The 24,670-nt window shown below is 51.9% G+C and overlaps 7 protein-coding genes across 7 annotated transcripts; 3 read left to right on the forward strand and 4 right to left on the reverse strand.

The window, feature by feature from the left end:
• Positions 1-347: 347 nt before the first annotated feature.
• NCU07874 (nuclear and cytoplasmic polyadenylated RNA-binding protein pub1) lies at positions 348-4,064 on the reverse strand. Its single transcript, XM_957630.3, has 5 exons — positions 2,728-4,064; positions 2,510-2,605; positions 1,785-2,432; positions 1,610-1,730; positions 348-1,552 (listed from the first exon to the last, which is right to left on the reverse strand). The coding sequence occupies exons 1-5, from the start codon at positions 3,106-3,108 to the stop codon at positions 1,356-1,358; spliced, it is 1,443 nt and encodes a 480-aa protein (XP_962723.2). The 5' UTR covers positions 3,109-4,064; the 3' UTR covers positions 348-1,355.
• A 1,715-nt stretch (positions 4,065-5,779) lies between these two features.
• Positions 5,780-8,309, forward strand: NCU07875 (hypothetical protein). The gene is made up of 3 exons (XM_957631.2): positions 5,780-6,508; positions 6,563-6,706; positions 6,761-8,309. Exons 1-3 carry the CDS (start codon positions 6,431-6,433, stop codon positions 7,835-7,837), a joined length of 1,299 nt encoding a protein of 432 aa, XP_962724.1. The 5' UTR covers positions 5,780-6,430; the 3' UTR covers positions 7,838-8,309.
• Positions 8,310-9,855: 1,546 nt separating this feature from the next.
• NCU07876 (PH domain-containing protein) lies at positions 9,856-12,601 on the reverse strand. The gene is made up of 2 exons (XM_957716.2): positions 11,766-12,601; positions 9,856-11,701 (listed from the first exon to the last, which is right to left on the reverse strand). Exons 1-2 carry the CDS (start codon positions 12,000-12,002, stop codon positions 10,673-10,675), a joined length of 1,266 nt encoding a protein of 421 aa, XP_962809.1. The 5' UTR covers positions 12,003-12,601; the 3' UTR covers positions 9,856-10,672.
• A 3,038-nt stretch (positions 12,602-15,639) lies between these two features.
• On the forward strand, positions 15,640-16,792 carry NCU16623 (hypothetical protein; the record flags this gene model as incomplete). The annotated part of the gene is made up of 2 exons (XM_011395717.1): positions 15,640-16,055; positions 16,129-16,792. The coding sequence occupies 2 exons, from the start codon at positions 15,640-15,642 to the stop codon at positions 16,790-16,792; spliced, it is 1,080 nt and encodes a 359-aa protein (XP_011394019.1).
• Positions 16,793-17,282: 490 nt separating this feature from the next.
• On the forward strand, positions 17,283-19,227 carry NCU16624 (hypothetical protein). The gene is made up of 2 exons (XM_011395718.1): positions 17,283-17,642; positions 17,777-19,227. Exons 1-2 carry the CDS (start codon positions 17,497-17,499, stop codon positions 19,122-19,124), a joined length of 1,494 nt encoding a protein of 497 aa, XP_011394020.1. The 5' UTR covers positions 17,283-17,496; the 3' UTR covers positions 19,125-19,227.
• On the reverse strand, positions 19,206-21,259 carry NCU07878 (hypothetical protein). The gene is made up of 3 exons (XM_957718.2): positions 20,733-21,259; positions 20,077-20,649; positions 19,206-20,015 (listed from the first exon to the last, which is right to left on the reverse strand). The coding sequence occupies exons 1-3, from the start codon at positions 20,904-20,906 to the stop codon at positions 19,692-19,694; spliced, it is 1,071 nt and encodes a 356-aa protein (XP_962811.1). The 5' UTR covers positions 20,907-21,259; the 3' UTR covers positions 19,206-19,691.
• Positions 21,260-21,674: 415 nt separating this feature from the next.
• Positions 21,675-24,506, reverse strand: NCU07879 (mitochondrial metal transporter 2). Its single transcript, XM_957719.3, has 2 exons — positions 22,798-24,506; positions 21,675-22,702 (listed from the first exon to the last, which is right to left on the reverse strand). The coding sequence occupies exons 1-2, from the start codon at positions 23,789-23,791 to the stop codon at positions 22,062-22,064; spliced, it is 1,635 nt and encodes a 544-aa protein (XP_962812.3). The 5' UTR covers positions 23,792-24,506; the 3' UTR covers positions 21,675-22,061.
• Between the last annotated feature and the right edge of the window lie 164 nt (positions 24,507-24,670).

The raw sequence follows: 24,670 nt of genomic DNA on the forward strand, positions 1-24,670 counted from the left end.
GGAGGAGTGTTTAGGTAACTAAGCGATTAGTTCTCAAATGTTTGCCTCAGATACGGGCAGAGGGTTACACCTGAAGGTGAACCGTAAGACCAGACGGCTTGAACCACAGCTGCTTGCTCAGCAGGACATCAATTGTCTGGACCATTATCAGCACATTCAGAAGCCACGTGCCTAAAAGGCTTGGGATGGCTTTGCCCTTCACTTTTCGTCCCATACACCTATTGCATAATTATCACGCGTTGCATACGGGACTTAATTCTTGTCATGATCGAACGATCTCCGTAACACCTTCTTCCGTCCCACAACAAGCTTATCATCCCCGCTGGTGGTTACCAACGACATCTTGTCAGGTCATCTGGATCCAGTCCAAAAGTTTTAAACGGCGATCTAGAGGCTTGTTGGACATCCAATTCTATACAAAGACTCATACAAGTCTACCCTCCTCATTTACTAAGTCCTTCAAGGGTATAACGTACATTTTGAAGGACATGATGCTACGTGAGATGAAATCGCGTACCGGAAAACGGAACGTGGAAAATGGGTATCTGTTTAAGAAACATCCAAAGGCCCACGAAAATACAACGGTAGGAAACGCGCAATGGGTATATCGGAAGAAAAATGCCGCCTTGAATCTTGCGTACACATCGAATTGAAATGCTGAAGGAGACGAAATTGGAGAACCGCCAAAGGGAAGAAGAGATCTTGTCGTGACGTGTTCTGGTAAAAGACCTCGAAACTGACTTAACTTTTGTGAAAATCTGGTATCCAGCGTTGGAAAGATTTTGGAAACATATCATCAGGAAGACGAGAGAGAAACACCTAGCAAACGTAGAAGTGTAGAGTAAGATAAGACGTTTCGATCGTAGCTTGAGAGAAGAGGAGAGAAAACCGAAGGAAATTACACAAAACCCAAACGGAGAAGAACTTGCAGAAAGAACCATTGGCCCGTGGGAATCACTCAGAGAAACGAAGATAGAGAAGAAAGCGCGAGAAAGAAAACGCATTCGAAACTTGACAGGTCAGAGATAAAAGAAAAGAAGGAAGAGCAGTGAGTGATACATGAGACCAGAGAAGTAAAGAAGACAGGCTCCCAAATTCCCAACAAAATGACTTCCAGTTCCAAAATCCAGTCCTTGATCAACCGGACTTGAGCGAGGATTTTTTTCCATCCTGGATGTGTGAAAAAGAACCATCCTAACACGAATGCAGCCGCAAAGCCTCCCACCTCTAGTTGGAGCTGAGAAAGCCATTAACTTTTCCACCACATGGCAAAGGCGTTTCAATAGAACGGAAAAGAGACGTGGCCCATGCTGTGACCACTACTAAGCAACTGCTCACCGAGGCTTCTTAGGCTTCTAGCCCTGGTAACCACCAAACCCATTGCCGAAGTTCTGGGCTGGGGACGGCTGGTTCCACTGGGCGTTGGGACCGGGCTGACCACGGCCATAACCACCAGCGCTCGGCGGGCCGTTGTAACCCATCTGGGAGCCGTAGCCGGCAGGTGACTGAGCTTGAGGGCCGTTGTAGTTACCTTGCTGGCCTGGGTAAGAGTCTACTTTGTGCATTAGCGGCTGACATGTAGAGACTAGTTCACCGAGTCAAGACTCACTGCCATAGTTATTGAAATAAGTGGAGGGAGTGCCGGGATAACCAGGCGTCTGGGCACTCTGAGGGCTATAAGGCTGGTTTGGGTCGAACTGTTGAGGGTTGGGCGTCTTGTCCTTGCCCCACTACACACGAAAGGTTAATAATGTCCTCGTCCAAGATAAGAGATTGTCACTTACGCTGCACTTCAAAGGCCGACCATTGACCTGATACCCATTAAGCTGGCAGATGGCCATGGCAGCATTCTCGTGAGTGTCCATCTTGATGAATGCAAAGCCGCGATCGGCCTGGAAACGAGACTCGACGACGTAGCCGAAGTTCTGGAAAAGGGGCACGAGGTCATTCTGAGTGGTGTAAGGAGTCAGGTTGCCGACATAGCAGGTCGTCTGCCAAGCAGGGGTCTGGGCGACAATCATGTCATAGCTGTGAACTCCGTGGGTAGGGAAGTGGTGGTGGCCATAAGGAGTGGTGGGAGTAAGACCCATCTGCTGCATAGCTTGCTGTTGAGCAATGGAAGGCTGACCCTTCTGGTTGGCCCAGTTGCAACGAATGGCACGAGATCCAAGCCATTCGCCATCCATAGAGCTCAGAGCCTTCTCGGCATCGGGACGGTCGCGGAAAGCAACGAAGCCATAGCCGCGGGAGCGACCAGTCTTCATGTCCCACATGACTCGAGCCTCGGAGACGGAGCCAAAGGCAGAAAAGGCCTGAAGCAGAACCTCGTCGTTGACTTCGTTGGAGAGATCGCCGACGAAGATGTGGAAGTGGCCCGAAGTATCCTCCTTGTTCTGGTTGTTCGACTGGTAGGCCCAGTTGACACGGATTTCCTGCATAATTACCGGTGGTCAGCTCTGCTCTATGGAATCATGGCCAAAGATTCGTAATGTGGAATGGGCGAACTTACGGACTGATGCACGCGCCGACCGTTGAGCGTCTGCATAGCACGCTCAGCCGCACCGGGATCATCATACTCAACGAAGCCGTAGTTGTAGCCCTTTTGCTGTTTGTCATCCTGAATTGTTAGCAGAATGTCTTGGGCGTCAAGGAATCAAACTGGCAGCCTCAACAGGCTGATGTGAAAAATGAACTAACTCGCGGCTGCTCGGAGCCAGGTTTACCCACGTTCTTGTCGGGAATAATTTTGACATTCTGGACATGGCCAGTCGTCTCGAAAATCTGTCTCAAGACGTCCTCGGTGACCCTAGGGTCAAGGCCGCCGACGTAGAGAGCGCGCTTGTTCGGCTCGGGGGCGGCGCGGCGGCCGAAGGGGTTGCCGGCGCTGGTGGGCGACATGATGCCGCTCGTGTCACCGTTCCCACCCATGGGCGACGTAATCGCCGTAGGGATGGGATTGGTGTTTTGCGGGATGTGCAGCGGCGGAGGAGGCATGTGTGCGGAATTCGCGTTGTTGTTTTGACCGTTCTCGTAGCCGGGCGCGCCTGCGTTTGGTTGAGGTGGAGGGGGAAGCTGTCCGGTGGTGGGAGGCGGGCCAACGTCAGCCATGTCGGAGAAATGGTCGAGGATCTGGTAGAAATCAACGAGCAGAGCGGCGATGGCGATGATTGGGGGACGAGCAGCGCAGAGACCCTCCTTGGCGAAGCAGGCCCCACTATAAGCAGCTGTTGAAACGATGGGGTGAGGCAGTGATTGTAGACGACTACGGGAGCGTCTGCGACTGTAATTTCCAGCGGACTTTGACTGGAAACTGAATAAGCTTGCAAGAAGGAAGACCTGACCGATCACAGTCGGGGAGATGCAGACTTCTTATTGCAAAAAGAAAATTGACCCCGCGCGAAAGATGCGACGGAAGAAGATTGCTCGAGTCTCGGCCACGTTCTTGTAGCTCGTTTTATAGTAGTTACAGGCGGGCGGGCGCAGTGCGGTAGCGCAAGATGGGATGGCAAACGGAGGCCGTTCGGTGGAGCAGACTCGCTGTGGGTAGGAGACTGTTGGGTGCACAGACAAACTTTGCGCCCACGAAATGGAAGGAATCTGAACGGAATGGCACTGTCGTAGATGGCTGGAGATCTCGGCGTGTATCGGGGGTCTAGACACGCGATCGTTGTTGAGCCGGCGAACAGCAGCTGAAGCCAGGGACGATGACGATGCGGAGACGGGGGACGAGGATGGCTCCCGTTGATGCGAACAGTAGAGGACAGGGATGATGGGTTGGTGACGGTCAGTCGAATAACCGACAAGGGGAACTAGGTAAGTAAAAGAAGAAGGGGAACTGCAGTGATGACCTGAACTAAACAGCAAAATAGTCAAGAAAGACAAGATGAACTGGAAAACGGCCGTAAACCCAAAAGGAAACGCCCCGAGATTCACAACAGCCTGTCCGAAGAGATGACTTGTCTGGGTTTCTTCTGCGATGGTGTTGTTCGGTGGGAGAAGAAGATAGGGAGAAGGGGGGGAAACATTTGGAGCTGACAATGAGCCTGATGGAGAAGACGGCCCGGGGTGAGCTCTGAAAGATGCGACGAGGACGGGAGGGGAAGGGAAGACGGGGATTTTTGATGGTGCCATCGTCCTGGGATTGGCGGGCAGGCAGCCACTGAGACGCGAGGACGGAAGGGTCAAGGGACAGAAAGGCACATTTGCAGAGCGGAGGAGGGGCGGGACGAACTCCAGAGGCAGGTTGGATCATGACCGGCCGATTCGATTCGCACTGGTGGACGGGCACGAGCAACCAGAGTATACCTAGGTAGTAACTGGCCGTCGCCGTCTTTATCTAGGGCTGATACTCGTAATCAACCCTTTCTTCACACGTGCCGTAGCAATCTCGAACGAAAGAACCATGGAGGTTCTGGGCGTTTTGGTGTCAACATAGGAGTAAAGTCTAGAGAATCAAGAGCTCTGATTGAGTAAATGGATGCCATATGTGGTTCCTATGATCGTTGGGACGTAGAGGTATCGAAACTATTGACCAGTAAGGCGCTAAGGGACCTAGGTACCTGTTATAGTCTGATATATACCACAGATACGAGGAGTCCGAGTATCAGTATATTCCCGTTCATCGACTTGCGTGTTGTCTGTCCATACCTATTCTGATCATTTTGATCCTGAAGGCGGAGCACCAGATATGAATGGGTGTGTGCTGAGGGTATCGAGGAGGTTAGTTGTTGTTGGTTCACGGCCCGGGGGCTGGAGGCAAGGCGCCAAGGTAGCCAACCACACTGTGTCGTGGGTAGCTGAGATATTGACTCCCAAAGGGTTCAAGGTTCAGGCTTTCTTGGTTTGGTCCCCTCTTCCATTCTCGAACTGGAAGCTTTCCTTTCCCTTCGAGATCATCAATGCGCCCTGTGACGACCTTGGCAGAAACGAAATACACTATGATTTTACCAGCCCTACACCTCTGCATGGACACAAAAGAGATATACCATTCCCTGCCATTCTCCAAAACGGCACTGCCCTTTTATATCCATGCAGAGATGTCGGTACAACCTCATCGCGGGCTGAATATGCTGAACATGCCACATTCGCAACGCAGGCACCTGGATGGTTTTCTATAAAAGGGGGATGGAACGCGTGGGTAGACCGGGGTGATACTTGCAGTGAATGCATGACCCGACTCGCCCTCCATCTCATCAGTCCGCCCAACACGTGCCAATGGAGCACGACGGAACGGCCAGCTGGGCCGATCTGTCATCGCCGACCACTGTAACGGCTCATTGTGTCAATGAGGGTTTGGCACTCTGTCCAGTAAAGTCACAGTTATATATAATTATACCTTCTTTGGCAGGACGTATGGCAGTAGAGAGTGACGAACGGAGGAGTTTACGGCAGCCGCTTTTTCGCACAATAGGTCATTGACTGCCGTGCTAATTGCCAGGTACCTATTGACAGCTCAAACTAAACCTAGTCGAGCAACAATACAGCCTTTACGTGTGGGGTTGAATCGAGTGGATTCGCAGAGCTTCTAGTTTGTGTAACCGCTGAATAAACAGCAATTGGTGGTCAAGATGAAGCTTAAACGGACAGTCCCATCGCAAGGGAACCTTTTTTTGCTGGATCTGTGTGAGGTGATTCTGTCTGCCCTCTGGGCCCGTCGCCCCGTCCCCTGGATTTCATTGCGGGAACGACAAGGCCAACTCGGGGAAGCACCCGACGCTGGCGGTCAAGGCACCCACGCCTTTCAACCCCACAAAGAGCCTCAACCGCGCGGAGGTTCCAGGGACCCGACTGCACACTCCGACGCTAGAACTGGAATTACCTACTACCTACCTACCTACATACCAGCACCGGCCCCTCCAAGGTGCAGAGCAGCTACCATCCATCAGCTTCTGAACACCGCATAAGTAACATCCCACCATTCTTCCATTTGTTTGAATTCCCACTTCAAGTTCCATTCAGTATCCCCTCAACTTCCAGGTTTCATACGACCTTGGACAACCTTCATTTGCAGTCACCCAGAACCTTGATCCAGATACCTCTCAATTCAACCACCACTGGATCAGACGCGAGGTCATAGTTCCATCGAGCCTGAAGAGTTCAGATACCATATTTATCAGAAGTTTATCCCTGGAGTGTGTGCTCGCACAGCAACAGGGAGATAGGAACTTGTCCATGCGTGGATTGCCTTGACCCTGGACGACCCCCTTTGTCTGCCCGCCGTCTAAGCAAAACAATTCCCCGGGATTTATATGCGTCAACATCCCACTTTGCTGCGCGACCATTGTCACACCTTTGGACTAGCGAGGGCCATCCGCTTTACCACAAAACAAAGGCAACTCAACCACAACTTGGCCAATATTTCTCATTTCTAGAAGCTTCGGCACACGGCTCGTCCTTTAAACCTCGCTTGCTTGCATCATCGGCTTGCAAAATGACCGCCCCAGCCCCCACGAGGCCAAACCTACCAAACCTCAACCTGGACGAGTTGGATCGGCTGTACAATAATGTGGTAAGCAGGACTGTACCTTCCTTCACATGTATTCGCTAACATGGGCTGTTGTAGCTTGTTGAAACTGGTAAGATCTTCAAAGTCCTGGCCAAGGAGGGTGGTAGCTCGGTTGCCGAGTTGCCTGTTGCGAATACCAGCCGTATCCAGTACAATGTTGAGGAGTTCAATGCCGCCCTAGATGAGGTCGAGTCCGAGATCGTAAGTTTGCAAGATAATGGTTGACCTGGGCTATGGGCTAACTTGGAGAAAAAGCTGCAAGCCAAGGCCGCCATCTTGAGGGATCTGAACAAAGCACGGGAAAAGCGCAATCCACCGCCGGTCCCGGTACCCGCGCCAAAACCGGCGTCTCTCCCGGCCCCGACAGCGCCCATGGCTCCCAAGGCACCCAAGGCACCCATGGCTCCAATGGCCCCCATGACAGTCGGTATTCCGGCAGGTCCCAGCCCCCCTCAACCCCAGCCCGGGAAGCCGCCTCTTAACAAGTCGGTGGCTCCCATCCCTGATATGGGACTCGACCTTACCGCGTCTCCCGTGGCCAAACACTCCCCGAGCCCGAAGCTGGTCAAGACCAATCCCAAGAACTCGCCTCGGCCGGGTGCCGCACGCCCTGTTAGTGCACCTCCGAAAAAGGATTCCAAGGCCCCGCCAGGGCAAGCCTCCCGACTAGCACATGCGGCAAACGCAGCATCACAGGCGCCCCGACCAGCAAGCGCAGCACCCCAAGCCCCCCATCAAGTTCACAACACCAAGTCTGCGGTCCTTCAGGGTGGGAATCTGGGATCTGGCCCGACCGCGCCGCCTAATCAAATCAACACATCGAACCCACCCCCGCAACAAGCGATGCCAGGGCCACAACCACCTCAGACAACACAAGGGCATCAAGGGGCTTTCCACGCTCCACCCTCCGCTACAGCCAAAGCGCCAGCGCCAGCGCCAGTACCAGGAGCCGAAGCTCTCTTCACGAACATGACCTTTTCCCTAGCACCTGCCCCAGGAGAAGCACCGAAACAGAACCATCAGCCGGCCGCCAACATGACGAACGCCACGAACCCACCCGCTCCGAACGTGAGCCATCAAGCACCGGCTCCTCCGAATGCCAACATCAACAACGCCACAGGCAATGGAGCAGGAGGAGAGGACGCTAACATGTCCAACGCCGAGATCTTTGACCTGGGGTCAGGGAGCATGGACAACATGGAGGACATCAACTACGACCTGGGCGGGGAGGGCGGCGACAACAGCAATTTCAACGATCTCTACTTCAGCAGCGGAGGCGACGATACCACGCAGAACACCGAGTTTGATGGCTCGAATTTTTACAACTTTTAGGAGGGGATTCAGGACACGGTCGAACATTAATTGAAGAAGCATTGGATAGGGATCTGAGGAAAACCATATGGAGGCAGGGGTAGTAAGGTCGGGTTGAGATGGTCAAGTTGAGAAGGTCGCTGGGATCAGGACGACACTTGGACGGAGCAGTATATGGAAAGAGAAGAGAGGAAGAGGAGGGGACAAAGGAATATGGATGGATAGATGGCGTTCTCATGATGATTATTTTTTAATGGGTACATAAGATACGATACCACTTGGGGCTTATACGTAACTATGGGGGGCGTCTTTAAAGCGACTTCGTCATATTTGAGGGCGACCGCTTTGCCGACGAGCGATTGATCTGAAGGGGGAAAATGGGACGGCGACGGGACGTAATACAAGTCGATAAGGCGTAGAATACAAATACGAGCAAGGGAAGGATAACGTGATCGTATCTTTGGACGATAGTAGCGAAATAGGAGAATGAAACATGGTCAGTCTCTCTTTGAAAACACAGCTTCACCAATGAAGCTCTCAAGACACTCTTCACCCGACGTTCATAAATGCATGTCGTGTGGCCTAGTTGACAACACGTATCACGAAATACATCTTGCTGCTTTCCCCTTTATCTCTTCGCACAAGCGTGGGCGGGGGTATATACTTGCATGGCTACATTTACTCAGAATAGTACCCAGCTGCGGTGGTTGTCCATGCTCTCCATATGTATGACTGCCCTTTCTGTACCGCTATCCAGATATCCTGAAAACATCCCGCGAAAGCCAAGGCTGGTGGTGATGGACATTGCTTTTGTTGGTCCGCATAGACAGGATTACATATCCCCCATGTGTTGTCCCCCCAACAGTCAAAGATGTACTTGAAGAGACATCTTCCAATTTCGGTCTCTTGTTTCGAGGAAGCTGCTTGGAGGAGGTAGCTTTTGAGGAAATACAGGGTAGGCAAAAGACAAAGACGAGTACATAAAAACATACATATTTGTATATATATTGTTTCGAAGATCACAAGAGAATCGACAGCGGTGTATTTGTTCTTCACCCACGTCTACCTATCAGCCTCATTTCTTCATCAGTGAGGTACGTAGGTAGGTAGGAAGCTCGGTCATTTTGTAAGTATCCGCTCTCTGAACATGGATGGATGTCCCACATTCATTCTTTATCTGTCTAGGTCTACCATACTGGTCATGTTCACCGCCAACGAACAGCAAGAAAGATCATGATCTTCTCAAGTTAACCCCCCCTCCCAAAGCAAATGTCGTCAGTTAGTGAAGCACCTCCTCCTTTTCATGATATTCTTGTGCAAAGGTTTGTATTTCTTTAACAATCTAGCCTTGCAGGTTTTCCTTATTACTCGGACACTCGCTGGTTCTACACTAGTGTAGTTGGGCATACATAAGCGTTCGTGGCCGGACTTTTTTTTTCCCACACCACCCACCTTCACTTCACTTCTTCTGCCTTGGAAAGCCACAAAGCTTTGGGGGAAAGCGACTCATGTCGATCACCCGTTGCTGATCACCACCACATTTCGCGCTCTTTCATTGATCAAACTTCAATTCGTTCCCCCCTCCCCCCCCCCCCCCAACCCAACCCAACCTACACACATCATGGACCGCTACACTAGTGTAGAAAAGAAGCTTGTCTGGACGGAGCTTGTCCAATCCAACCAAGCATTTGGAGCTACACTAAAACTAGAGACAAAATTTCGTCATACCGAGCTTATTTCTTTTTTTGTCATACAGTGCTGCTTATCATTTGTGTGCAGTGTTGTCGAACTGCCGGTAGTGTAGTGTAGTGTAATACTGTGTACCTGCTGCTGCATCCTCTGCAATTGTCATGTTATGGTTATGTACATGTACACTTAATGCCATGCCAAGTCGAATGCAAAGACCGTGGAAAGTTTTTTGATATTGTTGTTGACGCATGCGCCATCGTCAAATGTCAAAAAAAACATTCAAAGTTCACCTCATTTTGCGTCTGCTTCGAGATGACATATTAATTATTGTTGTGACCTGTTGCTCACATGATAATGATCCCTTTCGCTGCGCTTACCATTCCACAACTGCCAGTTTAATCTTACAGCTCCATCACGCATGGGTACACATCGATAGCTACCTACATTGTTCCGGTGTCACACGATCCATCAGTGTCCGTATGTTCGAGTGTTAGTTCAGATGAATCGAACATACTGATTCACCGTTCCTGTCCCTGCTTGTACAGCATTACCATTTCCTTGCATCCCGTCCTTCTTCCTGGCCAATTCTTCGGCACCTCTGGAAATAAGCCGAATTAAGAGAGTCCCAGATTGTACAGGAGAGTAGACACTCAGTTTCTTCAGACAACTAACACCAAGCTCAGGTAAGTGGCATTGTGCTATATACACAGACAAAGTATGTGTGTGTCCCCTTTCCTGCTTCCTTCATGGTATTCGTGAGTCGTTTCCAAGTAAGCAATAGTGGTTAGTACAATTACAAAAGACAAACACCGGGTTTGAACAAGTAATAGAAGAAGAAAAAAAGGCGGAAAGAACCAAAGCCGCTGTATGAATGCCCTAATTTTCGGCTAGCGCCAATGGTTTGGCGAAAGAGGAAAAGCAGGTCAGACAGAGAACAAAAGAAAAACAAAGAGTTAGAGTTTGATGAGACGACAAACCTATCCAGGCTTCATCGTCGCATCGGGTATTTCCAAAAAGCGCCAAAAACAAAAGTAAACAATCAACAACGAATGTGTCCGTCCGTCGGTCCAACCATGCCCGTCAACACCATTTCAATTCCAAAACCCATTTATATGTTTTTTTTTTGTTGATTGGCCCAGCCTCGCAATGCAAAACAGCCTCGACCAATCATGCGGACAGGCGAGGCTGCTGGTCGGTGGTAGCATTTGCTGTCGACGCTGCCGCTTTTGACTCCAACTCCCTCCTTTTTGCCAGCAAACTCTTGAAAGCACCCAGACACTGAACGAGCTCCTCTTCATTTTGAGCACAAAATCGATAGCTCTTCTCGTCCGTGATAATTTGCATGCAGTGGGCCTTGGACTTGCTCAGCGGATCGATGTCCACAACATTGACGATTGACGAAAAAGCGACGACGAAGAGAACCGAGTACTCGGATTCGTCTTTGTACAGAATGAGATTTCTTGGTCGTAATACCGCCCACGATTTCTTCCATTGCTTGACACCGCGTTTGCTTCGGAGGAATCGCAACCATCCCTGCCAGATAATCCGATCCGGGTCTTGCTCGACGTTGATGCCGCTAGATTGGCTGACGTTCATCGCTCCTGGGGTCATGGGGGCACCCTGTGCCTGTGCTGCTCGTCCTCGTGCTTGTGACACGGATGGAGACCGCGCAGTCAAACTTTCGATTGTTGGGCCCGGTATCCGTTGAAATTCCGAATCGGAGAAATCGGAATGCGACGCAAGTTCTGTCCCCGACATTCCCGATGATTCAATGGCCGATGAACGTCGCCCACCAGGAGACACCAGAATCCGTACAGGAGGTTCGAGGGGTTCCGGTGAGCTCGAAGCAAGTCGCTCCCGATCCGCAGCAGCGGCAAAGTCACGGTTAAGGTCGGATTGTCGTCGGGGAGGTGGGCTGGCCAAGAAAAGTTCCTCTTCTTCCTCCTCTATCCTGGCATCCTTCCTGATCAAGTCAACCCACTCCTGGGCATCCTGCAAAGTCGGAGCTTGGAAATGGAAGTTCTTTGCGGGCGAAAACAGGCCAAAGACGTTTGGGCGTTTCTGCTTTGGGTCTTTGAGGAAAGTGACGGCCGTCAGATCCGACAGATAGATCTTGTGTCGAAGCTTCTCCTCCTTATCCGATTTGTAGATGGACAAAGTGTTGGGGCGCAAGACGAGATAAATAGTCCTCCAAGCCTGAACCGCGATGGTGAGATACAGCCCGGTCCTAAACGATCCCCATGACAGGCCAAAGACGTACCTTGGTTTTTGAGGTGCGCTTTTGCACATAGCCGCTCTTGATCACACGGTCGAATTCAAAGCTTCCGTTCTGGTTGACGGGCGAATACGTCTCGCCGGCAAGACCACTTCTAAGCCGGGCACCTGTAGGCGGAGGTGGCATAGGAATAGACGAAGGCGGGGTGGCGACGCTGACGCGGCGATCTTGGAGTGAGGCGGTAGCCGACGAAGCCGGAGGCTGAGTGTACATTTCGGTCATGATGGCGGATAGCGCATGTAAATGGATTTAGTAGTGATCGTGGTGGTGAGTTTGGCGATGATGATGATGATGTCAACCACTCTTTGTTATTCGTCGTCGTCGTCGTCGTCGTTGGTAGCAGCAGCAGCAGAGAAGGAGCAATGTGTTATGCTGAAAAGGCGGAACGAAGGGTAAGGATGTGATGTGAGCGAAGACGACCCTCGACGGGGGTGATGGAGGGATTATGAAGCCGCAGGGTAAGAACCGGCAACGTGCGTTGAGGCGGCAGCTAACGAGCAATGGAACCTAAGTGATGTGGAAATGGAAGCAGAAGCAGAAGCAGAAGCAGAAGCAAGCACGCCGTTCCACAGATGATGATGACCTTGCTGCTGCTACCTTAGTGTAGCGGGCAGATGGAGCAGCAACTGAAGCGAGCCGAAATGTAGGTAATCGAGTGGACGAAATGGTGCAGCAGCTGGCAGACGGACGGGCAGGTCAAGCAATAAAAGGAGGATACATGAGTGAGCTCACGGCAGCGATGCAGAAGCCGGACTGGCGGGGGGGAGAGGATGAAATCGCGAGAAGCTTCAAATCATTCAGTTTGAGTTGAGTTGATGAAATGGACCGGGGTGAGTGCAGTGTGTTTTGATGAGGTCCGAAACCAGTGTCCACCCAGGCACAGACCCGCTGACGGGCATTCCACTTATTAGTCGGGGTGGAGACTCTGGAGCAGTTGCCGGGGCGGCCAATCCGGGCTAGGAAATGGAAGCCCACTCGAATCATGTGTGGAGGAGCAAGCAGTTCACGGCGGGAGTCCACAGGGGTTCTGGTAGGTGCGGCCTGAAGTTCCAGCAGCACCTAACCTGGATTCAGGTAACGGACGCACACTTTCCAAGCTTCTTCAGGGCAACCGACCACACCCTGGCTCGTAGGTGCTCATCCGGTGGAAGCCCGTCTCAAGGTGGTCCGTCGTTTGTTGATGATAAGCAGAGGCTGGGCTCGCCGGGCCGAGACACTTTGAAACAGTTGAGGAAGGCTTGTACAAGTTAATCTTCCGGCCAACCTTTTACTCGGGAGAAGGGCGAGGCACGGCAGACTTGAACCAAGAGAACCATGGGCAATAGCTCTTGACTAACCTGAAGGTCATAGACGCCCACGTACGTGATGTGAATAATGATGGTGCACGGTGAGAATTGGATGGATTGGTTTATGATATAAGTAATGAAGCAGCTGAGCAGATGTACTGTAGCGACGACACGTACAGGTACCTAGGTACCTACCCTTTGAGGGCCACAAGTGTCGACGGGTACAGACCATGTTGCTTCGACGACCTATGAACCTATATTTAAGCTATGGACGGGGGTGCCTGGGCTTTCTCTTCTTCACAAACCTTCCATCAATGTCCCATATCGAAATTACTTATGTACACTACATATCGGCAGGCAATCCCGATCCATCAGGGGCATCGAGTACTACCGAGGATGCAGTCCATGCTCTGTTTTTCGGGGCTTCATCTGGTGGTGTCACCGAACTAGTGATTGAGAACCGCTTGATTTGTTTGGAGCTCGAGACCTCAGGTCAACTTCACCTGGGCGTATTCATCTGATATCTACTTGATTCGTTTCGCCTTTCTATATCGTACTTGGCCATTCATAAGTACTCTCCTTGCAAGGGGGGCTGGGACAGTTCGGGAGAGATACTTCGATTATAGGGACTACCTAGGAGTACCAAAGTAATGAATACACCAGCATTGAATGTTGTAGGTCAGCATTGTGCTCGCTGTCCGAAATGGTTTCAGAAACACAGCAGGTGCGACGACTGGACACATTCAGAAGCTGGAGCCGAGCGTTTGAACGTTGACGCTTCCCGGCGTTCGTTGGCCGCCCACGACCAACCCGACTCCACCCAAGCAATTCAAGAGGTGGAGATGGCATGCGGAGAGTGCAGATGCCCCTGCCGACTGCATAGCATTTCTCCAACTCCCCTCACCTTTTTCACCTCCAACGAACCATCACTCACAAGCGCCAGACCAGCGGCAATGAATGGACTGCAGTCTCGATTTTGCAGTCGCCGTCTAGTACACTACTGCAGTGACACCGAATAAGCATTGGAGAGGCTACTGTTGAGCACAAGTCACTATTTACTCACACCCAATTTCGGCATGTGTCACAAATGCACACAAGTGCCGACCGGAGACCGGCGACAACGAAAACAATGAAGACGAAACTAACGGAGATTGCACGAGGAGCGAGATTGCCGACATCAAACAATTGAGTTGAGGCATAATTACATATGGAGCATACGGAGCTTCATTATGGAAACCACCTACTGCCATGGAACTGCGGATCCCATTCCACTTGCCTGGTCCTTCACCTTGCCCCGGGGTCTTCTGAGCGGTATTCCACGGCTTTTCCATCGAGAGGTTAATCGCTTCTCCTTCCCCAGAGCTTGGCCTTACTTGGCCGTCTTGGCCTGCTTGGCCAGGAAACACCATACTACACTACCAACCAAGAGAGAAACGTCCAAGAAGGTCTGGAAGTGAGCGACCAAGAATGCCGAGATGCGGGGAAGCTGCAGTCCAGAGAGCCTCAACTGGATGCCTTTCCTACCCTTTTCTATCCATTTCTCATTTCTCGCGGCAATCAAGTGCGTGCATACAAAGTTGGCACGTCAGTTTGCCCGGATACCCATTGACCCGCACACCTCTTCTGAACTTGTGCCAAGCATCTCTACAGGTGAATTTGTCTGGGTAACATGGCAGTCACAGTCTTCGAGTTCTTGCCTTTCTGCTTGGACACCTCGGGCCATCTTGGCCACGATCAGAGTCGTTGCTATCTTTACTTCCTCATTTGCACTTCCAGACGAGGTTGGTGCCGTCTGATGCTGCGGCAATGGAAAAGCCTCAAGTGTCCTTCCTTCCTCAAGACAAGTCATGCGATGGGAGAAGGCCTTCAAGAGCGCCTGAAGTCTGCTGGATGGGAGAACCGAGATCGCATTTGACGTGACCATACACATTATTCACCTTTGCTCCCTACGTCAATACCTTCGCTGTTGGATATGTCCAAGTAATCAGTACAAAAGTACCCCTATCAGCTTCTATTCCACTCGTTACATTAGAGGTTGCCTCACGAGATCACTCAGCAATTGATTCGCACACTATCATTCGACTTGCCCCGAGATTTCCTTATGGAACCTAAATCCACCAAGAAGTCGTCTGGGCGTGCCAAACCTAACAAATCCCGTGAAAGCAAGACCGACCAAGTCAAGATTATTGAAGAATTGCGAGCCAGCACCGCTGCCCTTGCGGTTGCGCGGCTGCTCTGTGACACGGGGGGTGAGATATCGATAATCATCAAAGAAGAGTTACCGAGTGACAGACAGTATTTCCGTTTCAAAGGAGTAGTAGATGGTTTGCCCCAACATGCACTACCAGATTGCGTGGTCAACGTTGGGCGAGTTCCCAACATTCGAGCCCGCCAGGTGAGTCTTTCAGAATCAGCACAGCAAAGCACCCTCAGTTGAACCTGTAGCTACTGACGCCCATGTGGCCTCGTTCAAGCATGTTATCCGGGAGGCACTCAACCACATGCCTTTACCTGACGAGAAGGCCATGCCTGAGCACTCAGTTTCACATTACGAAGTACGGGACTATTCACACATGTTTGACGACGGAACAACCGTCGTCATTGAAAAGCTTCCCGCCCACGGCAGCTTGAGACTCTGGGACTACATACGAGCCTTGGAGGAATCGAAGGACCTCGATTCAACAATTCCCGCCGCCGCCAACCCCCTTAGGTATGACATTGGAAACTGGCTCGGGCATTTTCACAACTGGGGCTCAGAAGAACATGTGGTTGAGAAACTTCAGACAATTGCGAGAGACCCAGATGTCATTGACCAGCATTGCAAGTCCATCTCCAAAAAGCTAAAGGAGGCCATTCATCAGCTTCCTAAAGACACTCATAACGCTCAGAAAAATTTGGACAAAGTTCTTAACTTAATAAGGACAAACTATGCCGTTCCCGGAAAGAAACGAGCCTTTCATACTCTCAATGGCAATTTTGACCTAGTCAGGTGAGCGTGGCACGGCGACTGTGTTATCGATTACCACCAAAGGTACTGAGACTGACATGATCATTTTACGTAGCCTCCATATCATGTACTTCCCGCTTGATAAGCGGGACCACCCAAAACATGTGCCATCTGTTTACGTCTCGGATTGGCGTGATTTTCGTGAAGGGCATCCTGCGTTTGACCTCGGTTCGTTGATGGCCGACTTGGTTGTACTCCACGCACAGAACACCACACTCGCGGGTGATGTGGCCCGGGGATTCACTCAAGGATATTTTGCCAAGGTCAAGAACAGTAGTTGCCTGAACAACAAGTTCATGTTCCACGTCTTGGTACACATTGGTGTGTGCATGATTATACGATGCCATGGCCTTTTGGAGGAGAGCAATGGCACCGGCAGAGACAAGAACACCGGCAAGAGCAAGAACACCGCCAAAAGCAAGAATACTGCTAAAGACAAGAACAATGGTAACCAGGCAGGAAACGGCAATGGAGGCACTGCCAATGACAATGGAAAATCCAAACATACAACAAACGACACAAGGATTCGAGGACTGTTCAAATATGGACTGATGATTATACGTCATGCTATACCTGAAGACAGGAAATGGTTTCTGGATAGGCCTCTTCTATGCTGTCTCTTTGACGTATCTCATTCCGAAGATCACCCTGGGCCCGATAAGTGGGAGTTGGCTAGGAAATCATCCGCAGAGAAGAGTGGTGATCAAGTGGTGGAGTAAGAGGAAAAGGCCTCTATTATCCTTGGGATTGGCATGGTTTGGGTACATATACGCTCTTAGGCCAAGGGAGTATAAGCGATTCATTGTATATTCATTCGTCCCTAATAGCGTTACTTTCGGGTCTCAAAGCAATAACCAAATAGCGATCATAGTTCTTCCAGTCGCTCAGTTACATGATCTGCCTTCACTTTAAGTGCTGGATAGCAGCTGTCGATGCCGAACGTGATGCTGAGTATCACTACTGGAGATGTGAGGTGTGACGTCGCCACTAGCTGAAAAGGGACCTTGACATGAATATAGCTATAGTTTGTCACTCTGTGAACAATGACACAGCTCCTCGGCAACTCTATATCCTGACGATTCCAACAACCGCCTTCGAACCCCCTTTTTCAGGGGATCATCCACAAGTAACCCTAACCCTTGACAATAAGCACAGTCTGTAAAAACTGCACATGCAACAACAAAAAGTTGGATGAGCACGCATCGATCACATTCACTCACTTTTCGAGTGACTCAACCCTCACAAATCAACAATTGCCACACTCCCTTTCCAAGGCCCAATTCAGAATTCTTGAAGGGCTGTAGTCCGTGAATTCTGAGAAGAGCCACCACACTCACGACGCCTTCACCAGCGAAGTCAGTTATCAAACACATCCTTCCCAACAACTCAAGCACACCATTCCAAAAAGATTTAATTAAGACGGATGGCCTCAACATCGCCACCTTCCACATCTTCACCAGCCGCCATGTCGTCCACCACAACCACAGCCACCACCGCAACAGCCAAACCCTGCATCAAGTGTCGTTCCAATCCAGGAACCCTCGACTCCCGCGGCCAACTCGTCTGCCAGTTCGTTCTTCCTTTTCCTTTTCCTTTTCCTTTTCCTTTTCCTTTTCCTTCTAGCCCCCTCCCCTCCCTTCTAGCCCCCCCCCCCCCACCATCTCTAATACCTAAACTAACATCCCCCTCTCTTTTCACGATAGCATCTGCTTCCAAAAATTCATCTCCCAGAAATGCATCAAACAAATCGGCCTGCTTAACAAGGACGTGCGCTCCTCCTCCTCTCAATCCCTCTCCGCCTACCATCTCTCCCAAAAAAACTCGGGCCCCCCGCAGGCTTCTTCCCGTCGGTATCTGTTGGGACTATCGCTGGGCGCCAGCTCGGCGGCCTTGTTGGAGTTGTTGAATGAGAATGTGGAGTTTCAGCTGTCCAAGGGGAGGAATGCGCCTTTTGAGTTGGAGGTGGTGCATGTGAGTTGTGCTGCTGGTGCTGGTGCTGATGGTGGTGGTGGAGGGGGAGGACTGGAGGATGATGGGAAGGGGAGGACAACAACAGAGAGGGAAAAGGTGGAAGAGGTGGTGCTGAAGAGGTTGGGAGGTAGGTATCCCAGGTTTGAGTTCCGAGTGGTTTATTTGGAGGAGGTGGTTGGGTTGGAGACGGTGGATTGGGAGGGGTTGGGGTTGGAGGATTTTGCTGGTTCTTCTTCTACATCGACGACGACAAAGGCGGAAAAGCTACAGCAACTCTTCGACAACCTCCCCTCTACCACCTCCCGCACTGACCTCCTCCGCCTCTTCACACGGCACTTACTCATTGCCGAAGCGCGCAAATCCCACTGCCACGCTTTGCTTTTGGGAAGCAGCACCACCGCCTTGGCCGAGTTGACGCTGTCCGAGACGGCCAAAGGGAGAGGGTTTTCGTTGCCATGGCAGATTAATGATGGAGTGTTGGGTGTTCCTTCTTTCAGCCCTTCCTCCTCCCCTTCCCCCCCTTCGTCGCCCGCCGACGCTGGCAAGAAGACAAAGATGGAGGAAACAGGAATGCTGGTGTACCACCCCCTTCGTGACGCTCTGCGAAAGGAGCTGGTCACTTTCACCAAACTTGCCGGCCAACCAACACCGATCGCGGAGTTACTTCCCGAGACGGACTCGTTCACGACAACAGCAGCGGTGGTTTCTCACAAGGATTTGAGCATCGACGAGGTCATGGTCCGGTACTTTGCGGAGGTGGAGGAGAATTACCCGAGCATTGTGGCGAATGTGGCGAGGACGACGGGGAAGTTGATGAGGTTGTTTGGTGGTGCTGGTGTTGCGGATGGGGATGGGGACGAGGAAGGCGGCGGTAAGGCAGTGGGAGAGGATGGAAGTGAGGATAATGACGAAGAGAGGTTGTGCGGGCTGTGTAGTATGCCGCTTGATGTGCTTGGAGATGAGCGGTGGAAGGGAGAGTTGGGCGAGGATAGTTATCGGGATGCTTTGGTGGTGGATAAGGGAGCGAAGAGGATGAAGCAGAGGATATGTTATGGGTGTGAGAGGTCGATTCGGGGGTAGTTCATGGTGTCTGGCGTCTTGTCGTGGGACAAGGAAGACAGAGAGCATTCGACTGGCGTAGAACGAGATACCATTCGACTGGCGTAGAACGAGATACCATTCGACTGGCGTAGAACGAGATACCATTCGACATTTTGCAAGGTATCGATAAGCTATAACGCTCTAATGTGTGGTGATTGTTAACACCCTTTTCCCCTTTTCCCCCTTTTCAGAGACTTGCTGGTGCTCCTTCGACTGATACTTAGGAGACGTTCATAAGCGTACACTATTCTTCGCTTTCATACAAAAGGCAAGCCCCTGCCTGCCTACCTGCCTGCCTGCCTTTCCCTTCCATATTAACGCCATATGCGCCTTCCTGCCAAACAGGGCTGATAAACAAATCCACACGTGCACCATCCTAAGTGTCTATTGTTTAGTTCCTAAAATTCCCTTGTGGCCTCCTCTTCCTGCTCGGCTGTCCTTCATTCCAATGTATTGTGATGGCGCATTCAGGGGACCCTAACCCTTACCCGCACATTATCCCTTGTTCAATCTCGATCTTGCGCAACAGCTTCCCCTCCGAGAGTACTAGTACCTCCCGCCGTTGCCATTGAAACCTCTGCCCTTCCTATTGCGGACCAGCTGGTCGCTATAAAGCCCGCCAGTGCCGCCGCCATTCATAGCTGCCGGTCCCTTAGGTGGCTGCCGTCCGTTGCCATTAGCCATCAGGTCGTCCTCCTCCATAGCGTCTTCAAAACCCAAAGTGCCATCAATCAGATCATCCTCGGGATAGTAGTCGTTCGAGCGCTGGGAGCGGGGGCCGGTGGGGGCGCGAGACGGAGGTACCTGGGAGGTTAGGGGGTACGTAGGACCGCTTGGTTTGTGATACACACTAAGAACACGACCGTCGGCCTGGACGAAAATTGTTAGCTTCTCTGGAGCTTGGTCAAGCGGAATGGGGGGTTCAACTGACTGTCTGCTTGTCGAATGTAGCAATCACATTGTCGGCACCCTCCTTGCTTTCAAACACAATCTCGGCGATCACAATCGGGTGGTGCTTCATGATACGACAGCTGAGTATTAGGCCGCCAATGGGGGTCATGGCGTTTTCGATATCTGCCGCTGTCGTTCCGGGGGCAAAGTTCTGCGCCATTACCGCAAAAGGTCCTGCCAGACCCCTGATTGTAAATCCCTTGCTGCTGGGACCCGTAGGAATTGACGCAGCTGCCGGTCCCTTGGGCGCATTGGCAGGGGCTTGATGCTGTTGCTGGTGTTGCTGACGCCTCTGTTGACCTTGCTGCCTGCGCTGATCCGACTGCTCCTGGAATTCATTCCTAATGATTGCCTCCGCCATCTGCGCAGCCCGCCTCTTCTGGCGGGGGTTACCCGCAGGTCCAGCATTCGGGTTGGTGATGCGCGCCGCGAGGCCACCGGACTTGGGGGTATTGTTGGCGGACCTTGAGCCAGGACCAAGATCAACGGTCCATGAGCCGACTCTCTCGTTGTTGTTCTTCGAAGGTGCTGACTGGGGGCCGCCGCCGCGTTGCTGGAACAGACATGAAGGGTCAACGATTCTGAACGCAGAGTAGCGCAATCTAGAGGGCCGCATTCCAAAAGTTGCGAGCATACCTTCTTGACGCCGGCGCGACTTGCAAGCGAACCACCGGTGGTCTGTTTCGGCGTCGAGACGGGCGTGCTGGTCCGGTTAAAGATCCTGGCCGCGAGGGCCTCGTTCTTTTTCTTCTCGCGGTCCGCCTGAATGAGCCTTTGGAAGTCCTCGGCGACCTTTCTATCTTTCCCCATTGTGTCGGCGAGTTGACTGATGCTGTAGAAAGTGCGGTCGGTCGAAAGAAGTTAGTGAGGCGGACTGTCTAAGTATTCGCCGAGGGACGGTCGCGGATGGTTGTGATGCTGCAGGATATGAACAGGATACGTTGTCGATGGGGGTTGTTGGAGTTAAATCTTGGCTGATGAGTGATGCGCCAATTCTTTTGGATTTCCGGTTGGACTTTGCATTCACAGGGCAGCTGCGCAGGAGGGCGACAAAGGTTCAAAGCTCAGGAAAGGTAACCTAAGGTTTGGGACGGTAAAGAATGAGGGAGCAGCTAGCGCGGGAGGCGTGTCTCTAGGTATATTCTTAGCCGTGGGGTTGTCGCGTCAGGAGTTCTGAATGCTTCCCGCTTCACTTGACCCTTGGGCGCCCTGCAACGCCGATCACTGCCCAGCGTCAAGCGCACATGGATTGAAGCTCAAGCACAGACCTCTGCGCTTTGTTGTGTAGTGTGTACCCTACTCTTACAGTCTGATACGTAGCTACCTACATTGAAGTCCCGATAACCGCTTGGGATGCTGTTTCCTCACTGCTGTGTACTTGTAACATCAACCATAATACTACCTAACTACGGTTTACCTCTTCTTAGAGATCTCATCATCGCTATACACGTAACAGGAGGAAGGAAGCTGCTGGGCGCATTCGGCCTTGCTCAACAAGGCTGAAGTCACCAAGCTCAAAGACCCTTTCTAATTAATTTCCTGTATCTTCTTTGGCCAGCTGATACCAGCCCGTCTATTGTTTCTAGCATACGAGATGTCGAACGGTCTTTTTACATTGACTTTTTATCGTCTTATGCAAAATAGTTCAACAACCAAAAAGTAAGCTTGAACCCTATCCTTCATACGTACAGTGACATGGTCGTATGTGCGAAACTGGGTCCCATATGTACACAGCTTATGTACAAGGAAGGATCAATAGCCACACACAAGGCCTTTGTTCTCATTCTTTCCTCGATACATGGAGCAAACCCTGTTACTCCAAAATGCTTCAAGTCCCCCTCAACCTTCTCCCCACGCAGCAACACCACCCAACAGATTTGTACTGTATATATATATATACGCCGTAGATGAACAGAGATACCTTTACCCAAATCAAACACACGCCCTACTTGCGTGCTTGCTCCTCTACTTATGCTTATGATGCTCATGGTCATGATCATGCTCATGTTCCTCTTCCTCACCAACAACAACCTCCTCCTCCTCCGGCTCCGGACTAGTCTTGGGACTAACATCCCCCGGAATAAACTCATCAAACTTCTTGATCTTCGCCGCCGCATCCTCCTTAGGTACGAACCGTATCCTGACCTTCCTCGCACCCCTCACCTTGGCGCCCACCTGCGTCCTCACCGCATCTTCCACCTCCCGCACGTCCTCCACAGTCCACATGTTGGGTACCGCCAGCTCTATATCCAGTAAATAGTTTTGACCGCTCTTAACACCCGTGATTTCGACGACTTCCACCTCGTGGCCCTCGGATACCCCCTGAAGGGCCCTGAGACATTGTTTGCGGACTGAATGTTTGACTTCGTCGTCGACGGAGCGGTCGGCAAGCTCGTAGAGGGCAGAAACGGTGTTGGAGTAGCCGGCTTTGATGACGAGGAGGGAGATAAGAAGGCCACCGACGGGGTCGAGCCACGAGGCGTTGTGAAGAAAGTTGGCACCGAGAATGGCGGCGAGGGTGACGATACCGGTAAGGGAGTCGACACGGTGGTGTACCGCGTTGGAGGCTAGAACGGAGGATTTACGTTCACGGGCTACTTTCATTGCTGGAAAGGGGAAACATGGTGTCAGTAGGGATTGTGGGAGGTGAAATTGGGAAAGGGATAAAGAGGGGGTAGAGAGAAAGGGGACGGCAACATACTAGCATGGTAAAGCCATTCCTTGACGGCCACTGTACCGGCTGCCAGCCAAGCAGCATGCAAACTAGGGCCTTCGGCGCTCACACCATGGTGGTGATGGTGTCCATGGCCATGGCCGTGTGCGTGTTCCAGCAGTTGCGCCGCAGCGGCCGGGTCGAGGAAGAAGTGCGCATAGAGAGAGGTGCAGCTGTTCATGCACATGAAGAGGCCACCAAACAGGAGCATGCTCGACACGCCCAGCGACCCCAAGCTCTCGACCTTGCCGAAGCCGAGGGGGAAGTTTTCGGTTGGTGGGCGCAAGCTCCACGAGACGGTCGCGAGCGTCAAAATGTCCGAGGCGAGATCGGTCAAGCTGTGCCAGGCGTCGGCGACCATGGATTGAGAGTTGAAGGCGTAGCCGCCCAGCCCTTTTGCGATGGCCATGCCCAGATTGGAGTAGAGGCCGATCCGGGTGATGCGCACACCGGCGTCGGCCTTGTTTCGCGAGGTCAGGTAGACATTGTCGTGGTGATGGTGGTGATGGCCGAGGCCGTGGGAGTGGCCGGCGTGGCCTCGAGACTGGGTGGGCGTGGTCATGACTGCTGTCGTCGTTGTTGTTGCTGTCCTCCTCCGTGGTCGTAGGAGTTGGGAGAGAAGGGACGGATAAGGGGGGTTGCTCGAAGAGGAGACAGGGATCAAAGAGCGGCGTAAGCGATCTTCGAAGGAGCGACTGTTTGAGTAAGTGTCGAAACAGCGACTAGGAGGAATAGGAGTTGTGGTTGTTGGTGTGGTGGTGGAGGTATGTGTCCCCAAGCATTGGCGTTGCAGTAGGAGTTCAAGGCGAGGTGTCCTCCTCGACGAAGTGGCAGACGAGCTAAACGGAAGCAGGCTCCGGGGTCGTTTCGAGACGCAAACGGCGGGATGGAAGTGATGGGCAGCAGTGGGCGCAAGCGCAGTGTCACGGAGGCGCACCAGCGGGGCCGTACATTGCCTACTTGTACACGAAAGAGAAGGCATCAAAAAGGAAAAAAAACAAGAAGAGAGGGAAGAACGGCTAAGAGTCAAGAGAGAGAGATTAGTATCTGACGCGCGTACGGTAGCCACTTGCAGTACCGTATGAGCAAGGGACCGTCTGGATGAGACGTGGCAGGGGGAATTGTTGGAGACCAAGGGATGCCGCAATGCAGTCGTACGTCAGATAGGTACGTGGACAGAATGGCGGAGAGAGAGCCTGAGTTGTGAGTGGGACGAAGTCTCCAGCAATTCCAGAGTATTGAGGACGATGATGCTGTGGTTCCTGGATCGGAGGAGTGACGGATTCAATGTAACGAAATCGCATTCGTTTACAAGTCAAGTTTGAGAGGCCGGGAAAGGGTTCAAATCGTTTCCCGTTGGGAACCTGAACCGTTCCCTTGGCTCTCTGTTCCCACTCGCATTGGGTCTGATCGGCCTTTCTGCTTCAAGTCATGTCATGGCCAGACCCGGACACGGGATCGGACCGGGCAAGCGGGCAGGCAGGCCAACGTCACTGGCGTCTTTTCTCTCTCTCGACGGATCCAACGATGCGGAATCGGAGAGGGACCACCAGGGCAGCCGGAGCCTACTGTACCTAGAGGTAGAGTCCACCATGGCCCGGCTCAGAATGGGACGACGCGAATGCCATGACGCGGCATCTTGGCTCGCAAAGCTGTTGCAGCGGAATTGGGAACCTTTATGGTCTCGTGTCCCTTGCCGAATCTGGCCTAGGTACAGTTGCCCGGCAGGTGTTATGGTGGGGTATACTGTGTAAGTTGGAGGGACCCTGAAGGCCCAAGCTTCTCTTGTTGGCCTGGGACCTGACTCCGGAATACCTGATGATACAGCGTGCGCATCATCAGTCTTATGTTGCTATGTGTT

The sequence above is a fragment of the Neurospora crassa genome, linkage group III (assembly GCF_000182925.2).
Source record: "Neurospora crassa OR74A linkage group III, whole genome shotgun sequence".
NCBI lineage: Eukaryota > Fungi > Ascomycota > Sordariomycetes > Sordariales > Sordariaceae > Neurospora > Neurospora crassa.

Bases quoted from the DNA above. Each gene is read 5' to 3' on its own strand.
- NCU07874 (XM_957630.3), bottom strand. From the start codon at position 3,108: ATGGCTGACGTTGGCCCGCCTCCCACCACCGGACAGCTTCCCCCTCCA. The intron at 2,433-2,509 runs GTAAGTTCGCCC...GTAATTATGCAG, and splicing joins GTCGGCGCGTGCATCAGTCC to GAAATCCGTGTCAACTGGGC. The intron at 1,553-1,609 runs GTGAGTCTTGAC...TGCACAAAGTAG, and splicing joins TTATTTCAATAACTATGGCA to ACTCTTACCCAGGCCAGCAA.
- NCU07875 (XM_957631.2), top strand. From the start codon at position 6,431: ATGACCGCCCCAGCCCCCACGAGGCCAAACCTACCAAACCTCAACCTG. The intron at 6,509-6,562 runs GTAAGCAGGACT...GGGCTGTTGTAG, and splicing joins ATCGGCTGTACAATAATGTG to CTTGTTGAAACTGGTAAGAT. The intron at 6,707-6,760 runs GTAAGTTTGCAA...TTGGAGAAAAAG, and splicing joins ATGAGGTCGAGTCCGAGATC to CTGCAAGCCAAGGCCGCCAT.
- NCU07876 (XM_957716.2), bottom strand. From the start codon at position 12,002: ATGACCGAAATGTACACTCAGCCTCCGGCTTCGTCGGCTACCGCCTCA. The intron at 11,702-11,765 runs GTACGTCTTTGG...ATCGCGGTTCAG, and splicing joins AGCGCACCTCAAAAACCAAG to GCTTGGAGGACTATTTATCT.
- NCU16624 (XM_011395718.1), top strand. From the start codon at position 17,497: ATGGCCTCAACATCGCCACCTTCCACATCTTCACCAGCCGCCATGTCG. The intron at 17,643-17,776 runs GTTCGTTCTTCC...TTTTCACGATAG, and splicing joins CGCGGCCAACTCGTCTGCCA to CATCTGCTTCCAAAAATTCA.
- NCU07878 (XM_957718.2), bottom strand. From the start codon at position 20,906: ATGGGGAAAGATAGAAAGGTCGCCGAGGACTTCCAAAGGCTCATTCAG. The intron at 20,650-20,732 runs GTATGCTCGCAA...TGTCTGTTCCAG, and splicing joins GTCGCGCCGGCGTCAAGAAG to CAACGCGGCGGCGGCCCCCA. The intron at 20,016-20,076 runs GTCAGTTGAACC...ATTTTCGTCCAG, and splicing joins CTACATTCGACAAGCAGACA to GCCGACGGTCGTGTTCTTAG.
- NCU07879 (XM_957719.3), bottom strand. From the start codon at position 23,791: ATGCCTTCTCTTTCGTGTACAAGTAGGCAATGTACGGCCCCGCTGGTG. The intron at 22,703-22,797 runs GTATGTTGCCGT...TCCCCTTTCCAG, and splicing joins GGAATGGCTTTACCATGCTA to CAATGAAAGTAGCCCGTGAA.